We start from the raw sequence: 22422 nt of genomic DNA on the forward strand, positions 1-22422 counted from the left end.
AAAATGCTAAATGTCCGATAAAAACCATTGGGTGCAATGTTAAGGCAAATGTATGACACACATAAGACAAAGTATGTTCGCAAATTTCACACCTAAATAAGGTCTCTGGTTACGCATTTTTTTTAAAGGGGGGGTGAAATGCTGTTTCATGCATACTGATCTTTTTGCACTGTTAAAGACTTGGATTCCCATGCTAAACATGGACACAGTTTCAAAAGCTAAGGTGGACGTTTGATGGGAGTATTTCTTTGCCAAAATTAGTACTTCCTGTTAGTCATAAGTTTCGGAAAGTTTTTTTCGATCATGGGTCCGCTTGACGTCAACAGGGCGGAATTTCCTTGTATGGGCCGTACGGACAATTCTACCGGAAGAGCGCGCGCGAGAGAGAGAGAGAGAGAGAGAGAGAGAGAGAGAGAGAGAGAGAGAGCGCGTGAAAGCAATAGGCTACGCCCATCAAAGCGCTGGCTAATAGCCAAGTAACCCCGCGTTAAGGCAAAAGTGGATGGAATTTGCTTTTCCGGATTTTCAAATCGCCTAATACTGAAGGATGGAGCGGTCCCAACGATAAAGGTCCCAACGTTGGAACCGCAGGCAGTGAGTAAGACTGCTTCAAATGTCTGTTTTTGCCTATGCCCATCAAGTAGCCCAAACATGACCACGTATTGATCAATGGAGCATGCGATGTATAGTGTGTACATTTGTTTAGCTGGCCACTATATGTGTATGTTTGTGTATTGTAAAAGCACTCCAAACAACAATACACAAAGAATGGGGAAATATGTTGAACTAAATAAGCGCGCTTCTTCATTCAAATGCGCTACTATTCCATGTCTTTCTATGTAAACACTAGCCTGTCATGTCATCACAAACCACGCGTAAACACACACACACACACACACACACACGATATAATTAAAGTATAAATGTGTAAATAACAATACATTATGGAGAAACTGACGTACACTGTTAGATTTGAAATGAATAAGTTTGAGAGGTTGTGGAATGGATTCTTGGAATTTATTAGGCCAATAAGATCGGACTTTGTGTAAAATAGAATACCTGGGACATTCCCCTTGTTTGTTCTTGCTACCAGTTTATTTTAATTTATTATTTTCTTTTTGACTGTGGTTGGAAGAGGGGGGGGGGGTGTCTTTTAGTTCTGGGGGAAAAAAGATGATGTTGTAGGACAAGATCAAAATATGTATTATATGACCAAATGTGTATATATGTCATGCAACTTCAATAAAAAAAAAATATAAAAAAAAAAAAAAAAATTTGTAAATAACACAAGCCGCTAAGCATATTATATAGTTAGTGTAACTTATACCACATAGAGATGTCCTGCTCTAGTCGTTTTTGCTGCTGCTCCTGTTCAACTTCAGCCTCTGGGTCTGATTCCGGATCATAGATGTATGGCTGTATCCGATTAAAAGCCATTTTTTATGTTGAATAAAGTTTTTTCCCGCTTTTAGGGATGACGCAGCTTTCAGACGCACTCAACACAGTAACAGCGGCGCGTGCTCGACATTCTGTAGCTCCGCCCACACGATACGCCCCCAGCCACACGGCTTTTTTCGAAAAGACTCGGAACAGCGCATCTTCCTTTTATAATTATAATAAAAATAAAGACTTTTCGGAGATATGCAGGATGCAATGCTACTCTATAGGTACTCAAGATTGACATGAGACTGACTGAAACTGAGTGCCCCCCCCCCCCCCCCTTTAAGGTTTCTTCTGTAACTGTTACATGTGCTCTGATTGGTTTGCAATTATATCCTTGATATGAAGTTCTTGTATGCTTGTGTGGGAGATACACAGCTAAAACATCAAGCATGCAATAGCGCAACAACAATGTCTAATCTAATTACTCTGTCATTTTCGAAATCATTACCAGCCAGTTGGTAAACAGTAGGCGCGAGCCTTTTGATCACATTGCTTCACCTGCAAAGAACCAGAAACGTCATCCACTTAGACCTGAATGGAAAGAGAAGTGTCCGTGCCTAAGATTTGAGTCTGTCAATTGAGAAACAATAGCTATCTTTGATTAGCAAACCAACATTTCGCTGATATTCACTCAAAATTGTCCCTTCCAGTGAGCTATTAACTCAGAACTTGAGGTCTGCGCGGGACAGTTTTTTTTTTAGCCTGCTCCCGCTAAAAATACACTCTTTGTTCACCCGCTTTTCGCTTAGAATGATTTTCTTCCCGACCCAACAGATCCCACTAAATTTAGATCTGGTTTCCAGAATCTCACTTTTAAATTTCCCCTAAAAAAAGAGAGTGACTAGTATAACAAATATAACATTTTGGCTATACAATCATTGTATTTGTTATTTATGTCTTATCATGATACTGTCAACGCCATAAAAAATGTCAAGAGATAAAATAGGCTAAATCAAATATGACATCTGTCACTCAAAATCATAAGCCAAAAAACTGTCGGCTTACTAGCTATACTGCAAAATGAAATCTATTTTAATATCCATACAAGAACAGAATGTCGCTGACTGACAGTGGTTTCAGTATCGAACGTCTCTCCTCCAAAATCCGACCACAAAGGCTGAATGTTCTCTCTGAAGGCGCTCTCGTGGACGGGACGCAAAGAACATATAGCCTATTGCCAGGTCACTCAGGGCAGGGAACTGGAAACTGTGTGAAGGCCACCATTGCAGAAAGTTTTGTTCACTTCAAGTTCAAGTGCGGATACGCTGTTGTCAAAGGATGTCAGGAGCGGCTGGGCTATTATCAGACCGTCCTCTCCCATCCAAAGTACACCAGGGTTACAGACCGCTACCTCCTTTGATTCGGAAATGTACTCTACTCTACTCGGAACTGCTGCAACTGTGAACTCAAGAACCTTATCAATCTGATTCATGAACAAATCACTCATGGCTGCGTTTCCCAAAAGCATATCTTTGCTAAAGTTAATCGTAGAAAAATTGGCACCAATGGTCTCTACGATTAATTTAGGCCTACAATGCTTTTGGGAAACACAGCCCAGGTTCATGTTTCCTAAATGCATCTCAAGCCTAAGTAGATCATAGAAACCAAAGACATTCTCTACTTAGGCTTATGATGCTTTTGCCTTTATTCAGACAGTAGAGAGTTGACAGGAAGCAAATTGGGAGAGGGTGGGATGGGATCGGAAATGACCATGAGGTGGGATTTAAACTCACATCTGTCAATGCACAACCACTTGTACATGTCGGAGCACTTCCTACGAGGCTCAGTATCTCAAAGATCCAATTCCAAAGACACTGTAAAATGAATATTGTTGGTTTAACTTTTTAAACAAAAGTAAGTTAACTGGTTTCCATTGAACTGGAGTTCATTGAAATTTAAAATTTGAGTAAATACAGCAAAGGTTATGTTATCTGAACCACATTAAGTATCTAAGTTGATTTGACAAATGATAAAAAGTTGTGATAGAAAATCATGAAAATATTACAGTGAAAGAAAGATTTGTTCACAAACATGCTGTGAAGAGCTGGGGATGATATCAAGATTTTTAGTGAATTACTTCATTTCAGTCCATTCCTCACACAAAGCTTCAAAAGGCTTGGAATATGAGTCATAAGAACCAATTAAATTATACTTTTATGGTGCTTTTTTATTGTCACCAGCAGAGAATGCATGCAACTCTACATATATGACATCCTCCACCTGCTAATCACTGCGTCTCCTTCAGTAAATGAGTCCCCAGGCAGCTTGTAACCACAGATGTTGAGTCTTGACCTCAAGAGGGTGACATTGATCAAACAGACCTCAGCAGAAGTTTCTCTGTTGAACATGGCACAGGGAATGGATTCAGGTTAATTTGGTTTTGATCGATCTGTGTTGCCACTCTCTTCACGCAAGCCAGCCCTCTGTGGGCCGTAAATGAGATTGTATCAAAATAGAGGTTAAAGCCAACCATCTAAAAAGTACTGCTTGTTCAAACTTTGTTGGCTTTATTAACAGTGTCAGCTTTGAATGAAGAATAGTTGTCTAGCTTCTATACAGTAATACAGTTCAGGTTAGTATATCTTACATTTTTATGATAGCTACATTAATCTGGAGCTGATTTTGACTTTTTGTATATTGTATTTTTGTGTATTTAAAAAATGTTTAACAGGGGTTATACTTGTTTTTAGATCTGTTTAATATGAATGTGTAGTTTTGTTTTAAATTATGGGCATGCAGTTCTTACATACAATGATTTCTATGGGTAAAGAGTGTGCGTTTGGCGTGCTGTCCGGGCTCAGAATTTTGGCCCGAACCCAGAATACTCCCCCATATCCCTGGCTGGGATAGGAACAGTTGAGGGTGAGGAGTTGGGGTGGTTGAGGGATGCTGGAAAACTGTCGTGGGACAGAGGTGAGTCGGCTATATATAGAAACCTCCTCTTGCTGATTGGGTAGATTATCTAAACGTCCCCCTCTCGAACTTCAATTAAAACATAATTTAATATATTTTGGGACATAAAGTCAAACGTGTCCTGATATCATAATAAAGACAAAAAAAATGTAATTTAAATGGTTTGGCATAATTATAAATGATTATTTATATAAATAATATATATTAATAAATATATTATCTTGTATCAGATAATATCAGATCATTTGACTATTAATTAGTAATAAATTATATTTGTAAAAAAAAAAGAATAATAATTTGTAAGGTATGTGTATTTAAGGTGTAAGGAAAAGACATTTGTACTTGAGGGCTACATTTTCATAGTCATTAAATATTAACTTTTCTTTGAAATATGTTGAAGGACGATATTTTTCCACACTAAATGTGGCATACCAAGTACCCGATGTTGCATATCATTATGTTCTTCACAGTGCTCAGTGGGTGCCGTCTAGTGGTTATATGGGGAAACAAATGTGTGTCATGCATTAGCTCATATAAAACAAAGACATTTAATCATGTTGTACACATCCTTTTTTGAAGACAATGCTTTTATGAAAGTTTATGAATATTTAATGAAGTGTTAATATGTGATTTATAAGTAGTAAGTGTTTGTCATTATGCTATATTGATTTAATAGGGGGTTTGTTTTGCTCTCCAGATTGCTAAAAGAGCTGAGAGAGTCACTTATAAGAGTGTTGAAAGACACACAAACAGTTTGTGGCACCATTAAAAGAAAATGGCTCTCTAGGCAGGATCAGGAAATCACAGATTGGTTTGCAAATGGGGAAATCAGAGAGGGCTATAGGAAGAGTGAAATAAGAGATGAAGGATGAGAAGCGTCTCAGAATCAGACTAGTGGCCTTATATCCACAGTGGCCCTAAAAACTATTTGGACGCTTAAACCACACTTAAAAATGTATCAATTTGTCAGATCATGAAATAGCAACGAATTAAAGCAAGTGAACGTAATAATGTACCGAGTGAAAGTATTAAAGTAAGATTCACATTTGTGTGTATATACTGTATATACAAGTATTTGATATTTGGACAATTCCAAAATGGCAACATTTTGTGGATGTAATTCATTTTTAATGTGAGCTCAGCTAGGACACCTGTTTGAACTTCAGGGAAATTAGCTTAAAAGTAATTTAAAAAATCTTAGTTTTGAGAAGTTGTAGCATCCTTTGTTTAAATTCCACTTTGTTAGATCATTTGATGTCTCCTGACTTTACTGCATACTGTACATGCTTCCTGCGAAATTTGAGCATTCTGCTTGTCATCACCACCCCCAACCTCCCTCTCTCTCTCTCTCTCTCTCTCTCTCTCTCTCTGATCAGTGCTACTTCCTGTTCATAGCTTTAATTCCAAGACAGTCCAGGATATGTTCCTATACAGCAGAACTCTGTCAGGACTCAGGACACTGAAGACCTCACTAGCTGTTTGGTTTAGATTACTGTCCATGTCTTTATTAGGAGGTGTAATGTTATCCAGATAGAAAATCAGCAGTGTGTTCTACATTGGGTCACATTGAGACTTTTCTGCACTTCGCAGCAAAACCCTCCAGCACTGGATATCAGAAAGTTGGTATGGCTTTGTTGATTCATTGAGAAAGAAATGGATAAAGACTAATTTGACAATCACAGCAGCCCAAAGGAAACTCATCTTCTTTATGTTATCTTGACTGACTAAAACCTGTGATCTGGGAACTCTCTCCTAAGTGAGGAGGAAGTTTGAGGACAAAGTAAGTGTCATTGTTTTTGAGGTGAAGTTTTTAGAGATTGGTCTGTCTGTTGGTGACTTTTTTCCGTTGTTTGAGTTACAGTAGTTTAACAGTGACTGTTCGATCAGCGGTTGAGACATTCGAGAGACATTACTGAAGGACAAGAGACATGGATGTGCTGAACGACTTTAAGAATGATTGTCAGAAGGAGTTGACCAGCATGCTGAGCTGCTTGTTCGGCTTGCTCACCGGCTCTTTTGCCAAAGGTACTTCCTTTGCTGTGCTCTGTCTTTTTACATTCTTTTAAAATTACTCCTCACTCTCTTATACTGAACTCTATGAAGTCCCTGCACAAGTGAAGTTTTATGTTGTTTCGGAGATTGTGTTTCTCCAAACCAATCTGTTTATTTTTACTTTTAAAGTGGAAAATATACTGATCAGGACTTTTTATTTGGCTTGGGTGTAGTTGCATGAGATAAAATGAACACATTATTTCTGGACAGGTAGGTCTATAATCACGTTATTGGATTTTTTTTTATCTGCTGATGGTGCAATTGTGCTGGTCCGTTCTTCTACAGGACTCTGATTCAGTGTAAAACAATCTCTGCCAGTTATGCTGTTGCAGTGTTACACACGCTGTCACTGTGAGTGTGTGTGTATGTATGTAACAAGAGCCATTTAACTTTCATGAGGTACTGAAACAGTGCTGTGTCTCACTGCTGGTCAAAGGACAGGTGCTCTAGTCTTCCAGGAGAATTATCGAATCAGTCATGTTCAATTTGTCCTGTCTTTTTCTTTGACACTATACTGACACTTACTCACCCTTTCCAATCTGGTTCCCTTCTTTCTTCTGTGGAATACAAAAAGTTACAATGAAAACCATAGCTCCAAAAAAACAGCTTTGTCATATACTTTATGCTAATTTGTTTGTCTCTCTTATTAATTCCCCACCAAAGCACTGAGGACGATCTGGGGGTATTAATGGGAGAGCTTCCGCCAGGTGAATCCCCGCGAGTCCCCCATTCCTCGGCACGGTATTGTCCCCAGGTTGACTTTCTGGATGAGTTTGGCGGTTCACCCGAGGGGTTCGAGGGGAAGATGAGCTGTCAGTTATCAGGTGGCACCACCCGCCCGCTCACCCACCAGCAGGCCGCTAAGAACCCTCAGAAGGCTTCTCCCTGAGACAGGCGACCCAGTGAAGGAGGAGAGGCCCCTGATCGGCACGCACCCGGACTGGAGATGGGAGGGATGGGAGGAGAATTTTTATTTTCCTTTTCTACAGCCCTTACATCATTGTACCCAGGAAAAGTGGTGAGATGAGACTAATCCTATATCTGCGAGTTCTGCAAGTGCCCTATACAGGCTCCCCTTCAAGATGCTTCTGCAGAGACACAAGTGTCTGACACCAAGATTGGTTCGTGGCGATAGTCCTGAAGGACTCGTACTTTCACACCTCAATCCTTCCTCGACACAGGCCATTCCTGTGGTTTGCCCTGTAAGGACAGGCATATCAGTTCAAGGTCCTCCGTGTAGGGTTGTCCCTGTCTCCTTGCATTTTCAAAAAGTCGCAGAGGCCGCCCTTTCACCGTTAAGGTAAGTGGGTGTCTGCATCCTTAACGACTGGCTGATCCTAGGCCTTGAGAATTGTTGTGTGTACACAGTGACCTGGTCCTCAAGCACCTAGCCCGATTGGGACTTTCGGTCAACTGGCAAAAGCAAGCGCTCCTCAGGGCAGAGCATCTCTTTTCTCTGTGTAGAGTTGGACTTGGTCCAACGTCTTTCAGAAGATTGTGCTCAGCACTGAACAGCGTTTGAATATTTTCAAGCACAAGACAGTGGTTCCACTCAAATATTTTCAGAGGTATCTGAGGCAAATGGCATCCTCAGCCGCAGTAACGGCGCTCATGTTGATGCATATGAGACCACTTCGGCATTGGCTTGAGTCCTGAGATGGGCATGGCGCCACGGCACACATTGCGTGGCATCACGTTGATCTGTCCACGCATTTTCAGCCCTTGGACGGACCTTGCATTTCTACTGCTGGAAGTTCCTTTAGAACAAGTGTCAAGACGTGTTGTTGTTACAACAGATGCTTCCAAGAGAGTCTGGGGTGCTATGTACAACGGGCCTCGGGACCTGGCACATCAACTGCCTTGAGTTGTTGGCTCTAGCCCTAAGGAGGTTTCGGCCATTGATCCGGGGCAAGTAAGTGTTTGTCTGCACAAACAACATGGTGATAATAGCGTATATAAATAGCCAGGGCGGAATCCGCTCTCGTCGCATGTCACAACTTGCCTGCCATCTCCTCCTCTGGACTCCAGCAACCTCAATCGCGAGACGGACTTGGTCACACTCTCACGCAGTCCTGAGACCCTGCCCTGGCATCATGCCCACAGTTCCTACTCCTTTCAGGAATCAAGTGTTAAATTTGCAAGCAATCCCTCCTAATGTGGGAGGTTGCCTCCAAACAAAGAATGGCCCTCTGGATCGTGGGCTTACCAAGGCCAAGGTGTACCATGCCCCCTGGGGGTGAGAGCTCACTCTACCAGGGGTATCATAGCCTCTTCAGCTTTAGGGAATAGTGCCTCATTGGCAGACATCTGCAGAGCTGCGCACTCAGCTACACCCAACACCTTTGCGAGATTCTATAATCTCCACGTAGAGCCAGTTTCGTCACGAGTCTTGCTTTCTAACAGGTAAAACTTGGACAACTGGTCGGGTGTTCCTCGTTCACATCCATCAGGGAACGGTTATAATAGTAACCAAGATGTTTTTGTGCTAAGTTTTGATACAATTTTTACAGACCAGATAACTTTGAATGAACATTCTATTAACATTACTGGAAGAATGTTTGTTCATAAATTTGAGAGAAACTTTCCAGAACGTAGTCAAAGTTACACTAGCACAAATGTTACATGTTACACGAATGTTACACTCACACCACTTTTTTTGCAATCTTTCTTAAAATATCTGTTTGATATATTCCCTTGACTGCTTGCAGGTCAACAGAATTGTTTTTTTAATTATTATTATTATTCTGCAGGACAGGAAAAGAAATTGCGGAGTCAGCAGGGGCAGTGCAGGTTAAGTAACCGATCATAAGTCTTGCTAATTAAGCATTTATATGTGCCTTAAATAGTCAGATCGACTCAATATGTTGTCTCATGTTTCTGTGGCCTTCAGCCGGGTCAGCCAACGAGGACACAATAGGCAGGAAAGAGACTTGTGACTGTTGTGAATGTATCACAATGAGTCACTGATGCACTAGTGCCTCTCAGTGGACAGTGCAATCCATTACACTACGCACTATTTACTTATAAATATACTACCATTCAAAAGTTTGGTGTCAGTAAGATTTACTTCAAGGAAATTAGTACTTTTATTCAGAAAGAATGCATTAAATTGTTCAAAAGTGACCGTATATTTCAAATAAATCCTGCTCTTTTTAACTTTCTATTAATCATTGAATCCTAAAAAAATGTGACTGCTCAATGTGCTTTTTCACAGACACTAATACACACACACACACACACACACACACACACAGGTTGTCATCTGGTTTCTTGGAGAACAGCTATTGGTTCATGTTCATTGTGGTTCCTGTTTTTAGCATATCTGGTGTGGTTTCTGTATCAGTATATAATGGAGAGCTCTCTTTAGAAGCGCGTCAGCTTTTTATTCAGCAAGAATGCATTCAATTGTTCAAAAGTGACAGTAAATACATTTATAATATTTCTTTATGATATTTTCTTTTTCAAATAAATGCTGCTTTTTTAAAAACTTTTTATTACTCATTGAATCCTAAGAAAATGTGTCATGGTTTCTACCAGAATTTTAAGTAGCACAATTATGTTTAACATTGATAATAATAAGAAATGTTTCTTAAGAATCAAATAGCCATATTATAATGATTTCTAAAGAATCAAGTGACTAAATTAATAATGTTGAGAATTCAGCTTTAAAAATGACATTTTTAAAATATAGTCAAATAGAATCAGGTATTTCTAATTGTAATAATAGTCCCCATAATTACTGTTGTTACTGTATTTGTGATCAAATAAATGCAGCCATGGTGATCATAAGAGACATCTTTTAAAAACATTAATAAAGCCTTACTGACCTACAACTTCTGAACGGTAGTGTTTATGATTAAAAGGCTGATCAATATTCCAGCTCTAGTGCACAAAAAAAAAATGTAAACAACGACGAAGTAAAAAGAAAGAACAAATCTAAAAGGAAGTAAACAAAATTGAAATAAAAATAGAAAATTGTTATATTGTTATTTCACAATATCACTGTTTTATTGTATTTTTGATCAATAAAATGCTGCCTTCGAGAACATAAGAGACTTCAAAAGCATACACTAAATTATATATTTTATCAATAATAAATATACATTTAAATTATAATAAATATATATAATATAATATGACTTGTATATATGTTTTATATGTACATGGTTTGCAAAAATATATTCATAATAGGTGGACCCCCAGCAGTACCACTGCAGATCACTGTTGAAGACCTTGAAACCTCATCCTAAATATACATACTTGCATAGCTGGCACTGAAAAAGCAGCCTGTGTACATTTTTGAAGACGCTTTGGTCTGCGCTCAACGCAGGGGTCTTGAAGCGCATTTGTTTTATTCATGTACTCATATTAATATTTTCACCTCTGTGAGGTGGTCTAGGTGTGAGAGGAACATTTTTCAAACATAGACCACAGGACAGAAAGAGAGAGAGAGTGTGTGTTGTGTTTTAAGTGAAAGGTCATTGTAGCACTTAGTCTTTGAAGTGTCTTTCTCTCTCACATGTATCTACCTGAGTGTCTGACCCATAGTCACCAAACAGACTGCACAATGTGCTTTTTTCACAGACACTAATACACACACACACACACACACACAGGTTGTCATCTAGTTTCTTGGAGAACAGCTGTTGGTTCATGCTCATTGTGGTTCCTGTTTTTAGCATATCTGGTGTGGTTTCTGTATCAGTCTATAATGGGGAGCGTGATGGCTACGCTCTCTTTCGAAGCGCGTCGGCGTTTCTCTCGACCCAGCTTCCTGGCTGATTGTCGTCACAGTACGGCTCGCTATCATCGCTCAGGTAACGCTCATCAGAACAACACTCTGTCTTTGAGCTGTCTGTGTTTTGTCACTTTTAATCATTTGATACCAAAACCTGTTCAGTTTGGCTTGTTGAGTTTGAAACATTACAGTGTTACTTTTATTGTACAATTATTAGAAAACATTAAAAGTTTTTTTTCTTCTTTTTCTGGTGTTCATTGTAAGTCTATACAGTTTATTATATAGAGCAAATATGGATGAAATGTAGATACATAAGTCACATGGAGTAAAGCAGTGTCCTGCAGCGTATCATGCTATGCTACATTTAAACAGTACAGTTTTGTAGTGTTGTAGTCAAGACCACCTAATCCGAGACCAAGACCAATGTGTGTTGAGACCAAGACAAGACCAAGACTTTGAGGGGTTGAGACCAAGACAAGACCAAGACCAAGACCAAGACAGGGTGAGACCGAGTCGAGACCAGCACTCCTTAAATTCATAAAGATCCACAATTACCGCCTGAGAACTTATTTATTTTTAATCAATAAATATAATTAGAATAAGACACCATATAGAGCTGCTACCAATTAAATGAAATTACCCAATTACATTAATGATGTTAATAAATAAATAAGACAATGCACTGACAAAATCCAGAGTCCTCTAAGTCTGAGACCCCAGACCAGACCGAGTACATGTGGTCGAGACCTTCAAAAAAGTGTCTTAAAGGAGTCATGAACTGGCTTTTTAAAAATTTTTATACTGTTGTCTGAGGTCAACTTATGATGTTTGTGTGGTTTTTACATTCAAAAACATCATAATGAATAAGTAATAGGCTATTCTCTACCCTGGTTTTGAGCCTCTCTGAGGGTACGTTTAAATGTGGGCGGCTATTTTCATAAACGGACATTTCAACCTCTCCGGTTTCAAAAATAACATCGTGCACACATGTCAGTTTTCAGAAAAGTGTTCATTTACACATGCCCGTGTATATATGCCGTCAAGAGCATGCCAAACCTGTAGGTGGCGGTGTAACGAGAAGCTCAAGCCTACGTAAGCCAATCAGAATCCCGAAAATAGCAACGAATTTACAACGAAGTTGTTGCAAAATTGCTGACCTCCGAGCACTCATTCGTCTCTGCTCCTCGACATAATGGAGCAGCTGTATTTGCAAATGCAAACACACGAGAAGAGTTTGCACCAACATAAATGTGACTGCTACTCTGAACTCTGCGAGCTCTGGCGCATACTGTGACATTGGCTGCCTAAACACCCGTTTGTCTCAGTTTACATACAAACGTGCAAACGAAGATTTTCTAAATCTCCACTCTGTTTTTAGAACAGACTCGTTTTCAGAGGCGAATTCTCCGTTTGCGTGTAAACGAAGTGCGCAATCGAAGGGAAATGTCTTCGTTTTTCAAAATAACCATGTACGTGTAAACGGGGCCTGAAAAACACTCGGATTTGATGGGCGTGCCGCACTGAACACTTGGAAGTAAATGCCCACGGCTACGATTTGATAAGATTTGCTTATTTAATGAGCTTCAGCTATATCCCAGGAATCGTCTGGGGGAAATGCTCGGAGGACTCGTAAAATATCAAGCAAACACAATGATTAAATCACACACACACACACACACACACACACACACACACACACACACACACACACACACACACACACACACTCTCGCGGACACACACACACTCACTCGCGCGGACACACACACACTCACTCACTCGCGCAGACACACACTCACACACACTCACTCGCACGGACACACACACTCACTCACTCGCGCAGACACACACTCACTCACACACACTCGCTCGCACAGACACACACACTCACTCACTTGCGCGGGAGGACACACACACACTCACTCACTCGCGCGGGAGGACACACACTCACTCACTTGCGCAGACACACACTCACTCACACACACTCACTCAGGCGCCTTAAACGTTACAAGTCCGATCACGAGTGAACCAATTCAATAACACCTTCTCCACCCTGTGACAGCGTGCTAAGGTATGTAATCATTAGATTTAAAACGATCTGTAATGTTATGCAAAACTAACATATATATAAAAAAAATATGTTTTAGCCTACTCACATAAGTGTGTGTTCAGAAGGAAGCTTATGCAGGGATGATCCTTAGCTCACGAGCTGGTGGGCAGGGCTACAGAAGCATGTTTATCTGTAGAGGCGGCGTCTAGGTCCTATTACGTAAGAGGTCCGCATATTCTGAGAGCTCTCGTTTTCTGGGCCCGTGTCAATAAAAGCTTTTCTTTGAGTAACAAGGAAGTTTTCAGCTCTGAAACTTACAGGATATTCTAATATTACCATTACCTTTTATATATCAAAAGCTCAAGGGAAAGTTTAAGAACCCTTTAAGATCGGTCTCGAGTACTACAACACTACAGTTATGTTTTGTATTTAATTTTTGTTGTTGTTTATTATTATTATTATTATCATGCATGTAGTTGTTTGAACTAGTATTAATTGAGAGAATTATTAATTTATTTGTCACACCACTGGGTTATTTAGATAACTGTCACACCTTTTTTTTTATCAAAGACCTGAACTTAAATGTTTGTGTTTCATGAATGCTTTGGAATACAGACCGTGAAGAAGACACTCGGCAGATAATTGCAGAAGTGAAAGCAGATTTTAAAAATTTGTTTAAAAAGTTATGTTTAATTTGACTGTAAAGCAAATATACTGAACTAAATCATACATTATTTGTATATTAAATGTATATTTTACATAATTTGGATTGTAAAATTGCTAGAAAATCAATGCCATATATAACCAATTTGTGGTCCAAATTTGAAGTTAATATAACAAAAAAGAGTTTCTTCAAAGGGTGAATTTTTTGTATTTAGGCTTTTAAAAGCTACCTAATTTATAATGATGACTAAAATATGTGATATAGGGAAAAGGGGCAAAATAAAAAAAAACGTCCAAATTAAAACTTTTAGCTTGTTTTAACAATTACAGCTTTTAAGGTAAACTAATCATGATAAGTGTTGATTTTAGCATTATATTTAGATCTATGGCATTATATTCAGATTGTGGCATTAAAAAGGTTGCAGTGATGAGCATTGTGACAAACTTGCGCTGTTTGATGGACAGCTCCGGCGATTGTAAAGTGAGCGTTCTTTGATCGCTTTCTATTGGCTATATAATTTAATCACAGTTTAAATAACAGATTATTTTCATCCTACTAAAGGAAACAATGTGAAGTTGATCGTTTAGTCACTGGTTTGATTTACTGACAAAGAACATCTGACTGTAGCTACATGAATCATTACATATCAGAAATCACTGGTCACAGATCAGGCATTAGAATTAACACGGTTGCTTACAATTTGTGGTATTACTGTCGAGTCCATATCATAAAAGTCTGTTTGCAAAGCCTGCGCCGAAAACTGCGACTGATTTACCAAAGAATCCATAGTGAAATGTACAAATAAATAATGCTCAACTGAGACATTAACATTGTTGAAAATAAATAACCACACATAGCATTAGGCTCCTTTGGAAATTAATGTTATTTATAGTGCATCCTGTATTGCTCTTCTCTCCTCGTCATCTCACTAACACGCCAGTGGGCGGGGGCCAAAGTTGCAATGATGAAATAGGCATTGATCTTCTTTATATAATAGATATGCGGTCTTTCAATAAAAGCTTTTTTTTTTTTACTAACAAGGAAGTTTTCAGTTCTGAAATTTACAGGATATTCTTACAGTATGATGACCTCTTATAGACCTCTCAAAAGCTAAAGGAAAATTTGATTTCTCAATTCATGACCCCTTTTAAGTGTGTCCCCCGACACCTCCAATTATCCTCAGGTAACCCCTGATGCCATAGGAATAGCTACTCTGACTGCATTGGAAAACCAGATCCCTAAAAATAATATTCTGACTGCATAAGACGCCTAAGACTATAGCTACACTGACTGCATAAAAAGTTTAAGACTATAACTATACAGACCACATCAAATGCCTAAAAATTAAAGCTGCCTGACCGCATCAGTAACCCCAAACGCCCCAAAGGGCCTCACTCTGAGTTGGACGACGTCTCGTCCCCTATCAACACTATCACTTGGGAATAAGGTCTGTAGAGTTCCACTAACCTGCTGTGCAGCAGTAACCAGACAGACTTCAAACAATGCCCTTGAATATACTTTAATCACGGCCGGGAGGACGCCATTCCAATCATAGAGAATCCTATACCGACCAAAAGAGTACGACAGTTTATATAAGTGCATGGCAAAGGTGAAATGATTAATTGCATAATTTTTCTCGAATATGATTGGTTCTTCGTATGAATAATTCTCTGTTACTAGGTAAAAGCAAATTTGGATTCCTTGATACTTTAGCTTGTTGCCAGGGTCATGAGATTATATATATTGCATATATGAAAGAAAAAGGAATGTTAGTTTTGATAAATTAAATGTTTCCTTCACACGTGCAAAAAGATGATTTCAACACTGTAAAAAAAAATCAGGTCTCCAATTGAAAATTTTCTAGTGAGCGATCACATCTAAATTTTTCAGTTGGCCAAATTTAATTTCTGTGAATTGATGCAATTTAATTCAATAAAAATGTAAGAAATTCAATTTGGCCAACAGAAAATTTTAGATGGGATCGCTCTCTAGAAAATTTTCAACTGGAGACCTGATTTTTTTTTTTACAGTGAAAATGATGAAAAAGAACCGAAACCAGTTCCCTTTTATATTGCACCTAAATACTTTCTTGATGTGGAAAAAGAAAAACATTTCTCAACTACGGTGACCGGGAGGGGAAAGCGGGGAATTAAGAAATTATTATATTAACATATTGCCTATTGTATTGTTTTGTGTGCAATATTTGTGTGCATATAGACAGCAAGCAAGCATTCAAATGAAGTTAGAAATAGAAGTAGCATGGTTTTCCCAAGTCTTTGGGAAATAGATTTATTGGTCATAACTAGGCTGTCAATTGAACACTTTAATTTAGTACAATTATAAATATATGATGCATTACAAATGGTCAGTAGTCAAGATTTCCGTCTGCATGTGATTTTAGCAATTCATTGTAAAATGACTATGAACACACATTGGGACAGCACATTATATATTGGACTCTTATATGTCAGAAGAAATGTTTGTTCTCTGATAATTCTTTATGATACATTTGGCTATTAGTTGAACATTGATATCTTTTATCTACTTTTGCTATTGCTTCAGTTTTATAAAAAGCAATAAGCAATTAGGGGCTGTGCATTACAGTGATTTTGCCATCACTCAAAATTCTCATAAATGTCTGAAAGTTGAGTTTCCTCTTGATCAAGAATCTCATAGATTGACTGTCTGGTGGAGGGGATGAGGCTCTGGTAGACAGAGCTCATCCTGACACTGTTATTTTCTTGGAGTCCTGCTAACGATGAGTGGCGCCCATCCTAAACACAAGAGAACCGATCAAACAGACTCTAGTTTATTTGAGGATCTTTGAAGTTAAAGAGAAGTTTACTCTCATCCTACTTGCCTTTGTGTTTTCTGTGCTGCCGTCTGGATTAGAAGTGTCACCCACCTCCAGTGTGACTTCTGCTGTTCAAAAGAGTATAGTTACTATTTTATGTGTTGAGATGGACGTTAATCACTGTAATTATTATTATAATATTTTACCTGTTTTACAGTTTTGCCTGCAGACTCCATGAAAGCAATAATACAAAAACACAATCACCGTAACAGCACAGATGCTGTACAGCACATAACTGATCCACTCTGAAAATAATCATTTATAAAACTGATTAGCATTGCATACAGTACACTCTAAAAAAAAGCTGGGTTAAAAACAACCCAAGTTGGGATGAAAATGGACAAACTCAGCAATTGTCCATTTTCAACCCGACTTGGACTGTTTTTAACCCAGCATTTTTTAGAGTGTAAGGTCCGTTTTTGAAAAAAAAGTCAAACAAAGAAATGTGTTCAGATTCTGCACTATTTCTATATAGGCCACTAATCAAATAAGTACATTTGTGACACTGATCATGTGACTGTATGAACAGGTGGTCAGAAGTTCTTCATCCATTGATGCTCAATATGCACCTTGGATCATCTCAACGTGCAGCTTTTGTGCTGCTGTATTATTAAAGCCAAAAAAAAAAAAAAGTATTATAAGACATTCTGAAATTCTTGTTTTCAGTTTAATTCAAATCAGTTTATAACAGAAAGTAATTTAAAAATGTGTTAAAGTAACAAAAAAATGCTAAATAGAAGCATTCACTATAGTTCTCAGACTTTTGTACCCTACTGTGTGTTTTCTCTCAGAGCATTAACATCACCATGTTTAAGTGTTAATTCAAAAGACTGTGGCCCTTAAAATACTGCAGAACTACTGATGGAATGTTTGAGTATGAACGTACGTAGTTCTATCCCTACAAAAGCGTCATTGTGTGCAGATGGAGTTTGATTCCGTGAGACGTAAAATGCTGGTGCCTCTCTGGTCCAAAACACTTGTGGAAAGGTAGCAGATATGCAAAAAATTAAGATAAACAAAAATGTTATGCAGAGCTTTTTAAGTAATAATCAAGCAATCAAGTTTTGAGAGCAAAAACTGATTATGTTAATAGTTAATAAAAAGTTCATCACTACTCATCCTCCTGTCGTTCCAAACCTGTATGACATTTTGTTCTCTATAAATAAATAAAAAAAAAAGGTTTTTTTTCCCCCCTGGATGTTGAAAGTCAATATCATTTGGACACTAACGTTCTTTAAAATATCTAATTTTGTGTTTCGCAGATGAAAGAAAAGCAGGTTTGAAACAAAATAAGGGTGAGTAAATCATGAATTTGTATTTCTAGGTGTTTTCTTGAAACTTAAGAAATGCTCAGGATATTTTGCAGACTGCAATATGTTAAGCTATACGGAAGCAAGTATATCATCATATTTAAACCAACCACAAAGACAAACATACATGCAGCATTTCATACTTTAGTACTAGAACTTCATTAGAAGATATTTTGTTTTAAAAATGATCAAAATGAATGACTACTCACTTGCGGTAGGTTATTTGATTACAGTTTTTTTTATTCGCTTTGGTACTATTTTCACAAGCAAGGTGTACATTTTCGAAACTCATAGTGCTAACATCACAACAGATCATCAAAAGTGCACTTTTTTCAAACATTTCAGCATATTTTCAATTGTGTTAGTACAATACACAAAACCACAAAGTATCCTTTTCACTACACAAAATAAGTGTTTCATCTTTATAAATGTTTCATTCACAGTAACTGCCTTTCATAAAGCTCTTACTATCAAACTTTTGATTTGCATCTCTTCTCGTTCAGTTTAATACATTTGTCTTTTATTTAATCCAACTGATCTTAATGGTTAATCAATGAATCATTTGGTACACCAATAGATTTCTATATATATTGATTATATAAACATAGTTTCTACTTTGTTTGCAATTTCCAAAATGGATAACCATATGAAATGAATTATTTTTAAATTTTCTGCGATTTACCTTAGATTATAAGGTGTGTGTTTGTGGTCTGGTAAACTCTACATTATGGGGACAAAAAGACAGCAATATCCTAAATCCTTTTCCTTGCAGGGACATTTTTTGGTCAAGCTTATAAATCATAGAGAATGAGTTTTTTTGAAAATGTGAAAATGCAGAAATGTTTCTTTGATGTGTAGTGTAAGGGGAAAGAATATAGATTTCGAACAGTATAAAAATCATAATGTCTATGGAGAGTGGGACAGAAATATTTTCAATTTGTGAATAGAGCAGAATAGAGTATAAGGGAGTGGAAATAGTCAATGACGGTGTAACATCAGATTGATCAGAAATCAGAAGAAGGGAGACAGATGGTATCAAATATAGAATTTTACATTACAGTATGTATGCCATGTGATACTGTAAACAGATTACCATGGTAGAGATTGCCACATTACTGTAACTCACCCTTATAAAGCTCAACTACAGTAGATTCAGTCATATGGTACAGTGAGAACATGTATGTGAGAACATGTATGGGCAGCAAACTCTGTTATAGCACAGAACCTCATGGCTGTGTCATAACTGTATCACACCTTTTTGATAACACACTGAATACTATTACAAACATCATTGGATTCAATTACATACAGTTTTTTTTATTCGCTTTGGTACTATTTTCACAAGTAAGGTGTACATTTTCAAAACTCATCGTACAAAAATCCAAACTGATCACACTTGTAACACAACAAGTCATTCTTTCAAAATCTGATGTAATGCTTTCATTCACTTGCACATATTTTCAGTCCACATAATCACTGTTTCAAACACAAGATTATTGTAATATGTAATGAGAACATTTGGTTTAATCACCAAAACACAACAGTGTGATCTTCTTTCAATTTAGTACTTTAAACAATCAGTTCATCCAACAGCAAACAATGCAAGATACATGTTTCAAATCTCCCTCGTTGCTGAATTATCTACAGTATCTACGGTAACACAGGCTACATATTCCTCATTAGAAAATACACTTGCATTACCTAACTTATGTAATTGAATCCAATGATGTTTGTAATAGTATTCAGTGTGTTATCAAAAAGGTGTGATACAGTTATGACACAGCCATGAGGTTCTGTGCTATAACAGAGTTTGCTGCCCATACATGTTCTCACATACATGTTCTCACTGTACCATATGACTGAATCTACTGTAGTTGAGCTTTATAAGGGTGAGTTACAGTAATGTGGCAATCTCTACCATGGTAATCTGTTTACAGTATCACATGGCATACATACTGTAATGTAAAATTCTATATTTGATACCATCTGTCTCCCTTCTTCTGATTTCTGATCAATCTGATGTTACACCGTCATTGACTATTTCCACTCCCTTATACTCTATTCTGCTCTATTCACAAATTGAAAATATTTCTGTCCCACTCTCCATAGACATTATGATTTTTATACTGTTCGAAATCTATATTCTTTCCCCTTACACTACACATCAAAGAAACATTTCTGCATTTTCACATTTTCAAAAAAACTCATTCTCTATGATTTATAAGCTTGACCAAAAAATGTCCCTGCAAGGAAAAGGATTTAGGATATTGCTGTCTTTTTGTCCCCATAATGTAGAGTTTACCAGACCACAAACACACACCTTATAATCTAAGGTAAATCGCAGAAAATTTAAAAATAATTCATTTCATATGGTTATCCATTTTGGAAATTGCAAACAAAGTAGAAACTATGTTTATATAATCAATATATATAGAAATCTATTGGTGTACCAAATGATTCATTGATTAACCATTAAGATCAGTTGGATTAAATAAAAGACAAATGTATTAAACTGAACGAGAAGAGATGCAAATCAAAAGTTTGATAGTAAGAGCTTTATGAAAGGCAGTTACTGTGAATGAAACATTTATAAAGATGAAACACTTATTTTGTGTAGTGAAAAGGATACTTTGTGGTTTTGTGTATTGTACTAACACAATTGAAAATATGCTGAAATGTTTGAAAAAAGTGCACTTTTGATGATCTGTTGTGATGTTAGCACTATGAGTTTCGAAAATGTACACCTTGCTTGTGAAAATAGTACCAAAGCGAATAAAAAAAACTGTAAGTTAGGTAATGCAAGTGTATTTTCTAATGAGGAATATGTAGCCTGTGTTACTGTAGATACTGTAGATAATTCAGCAACGAGGGAGATTTGAAACATGTATCTTGCATTGTTTGCTGTTGGATGAACTGATTGTTTAAAGTACTAAATTGAAAGAAGATCACACTGTTGTGTTTTGGTGATTAAACCAAATGTTCTCATTACATATTACAATAATCTTGTGTTTGAAACAGTGATTATGTGGACTGAAAATATGTGCAAGTGAATGAAAGCATTACATCAGATTTTGAAAGAATGACTTGTTGTGTTACAAGTGTGATCAGTTTGGATTTTTGTACGATGAGTTTTGAAAATGTACACCTTACTTGTGAAAATAGTACCAAAGCGAATAAAAAAAACTGTAATGCTGACAAAACTTTTTACTTCTAAGAGCTTCCAAGGGTCTTTTTACCTTTGGGCAAAAAGAGACTCCGCCTTACAGTAAATATACTGTGCAGAGCACTCCTTCTCACTGAATTCAGAAGACAGACAGACAGACAGACAGACAGACAGACAGGTAGGTAGGTAGGTAGGTAGGTAGATAGATAGATAGATAGATAGATAGATAGATAGATAGATAGATAGATAGATAGATAGATAGATAGATAGATAGATAGATAGATAGATAGATAGATAGATAGATAGATAGATAGATAGATAGATAGATAGATAGATAGATAGATAGATAGATAGATAGATAGATAGATAGATAGATAGATAGATAGATAGATAGATAGATAGACAGATAGACAGATAGATAGACAGATAGATAGATAGATAGATAGATAGATAGATAGATAGACAGACAGACAGACCGATAGATACATATTACATCACCTACCAGCAGTGGTGAGACACTGTAGTTTATTACAAACAAAAAAACTTCAAATTTCTCTGTTGATCCTTCCCAAAAAGTTTGCACAGCAATGTGTATTGTCCAGCAGAGGGCCCTGTAGGACATACTGAATTGGGCTGCTTCTCAAACGGAAGGCTGCATCCTAGTGAGGCTGTGTCCTGTCCAGTCCTTCAGAGGCTTGAGTCCTCCTCCTGTATGGCTAGAGTCCTCCTCGGCATTAAACGCTAGAATGAGATGGTGTGGTAACACTTTACAATAAGGTTTCATTAGTTAACATTAACTAATAATGAACTGCACTTATAAAGCATTTATTTATCTTTGTTGATGTTAATTTCAACATTTACTAATACATTATTAAAATCTTGTTAACATCAGTTAATGCACTGTGAAGTAACATGAACATACCATGAACAGCTGTATTTTTATGAACTAACATTAACAAAGATGAACAAATACAGTAACAAACGTATTGCTCATGGTTAGTTCATGTTAGTTAATACATTAACTAATGTTAACTAATGAAACCTTATTGTAAAGCGTAACCGATGGTGTAGTAAGTGTGCATGACTATGTCCCATGCACGGCACGAACATACTATTAAAACTTAATTTTTGGAAAAAATACTTTGTATGCAAAATCTTTATATTAAACTGGCTTTCTGTTAATGCAATACAGTGAATGACAGCAATCTGTGGTCTCCCAGTGGCTTACATTATTG

General features: G+C 37.4%; 1 protein-coding gene across 5 annotated transcripts in view; it reads left to right on the forward strand.

Moving 5' to 3' along the window:
* Nucleotides 1-22422, forward strand: part of kcnip3a (Kv channel interacting protein 3a, calsenilin) — an 83659-nt gene that overhangs the window by 31178 nt on the left and 30059 nt on the right. The window contains exon 4 of one of the 5 annotated variants that reach the window (XM_079827035.1): nucleotides 17977-18009. The exons of the other annotated variants lie outside the window; for them this stretch is intronic. Within the exon in view, the coding sequence (XP_079683161.1) occupies nucleotides 17977-18009 (33 nt within the window). The remainder of the gene's footprint in view (nucleotides 1-17976; nucleotides 18010-22422) is intronic. 5 annotated transcript variants of the gene reach the window in all.

This window comes from Gobio gobio (genome assembly GCF_949357685.1).
Source record: "Gobio gobio genome assembly, chromosome: 10".
Classification (NCBI taxonomy): domain Eukaryota; kingdom Metazoa; phylum Chordata; class Actinopteri; order Cypriniformes; family Gobionidae; genus Gobio; species Gobio gobio.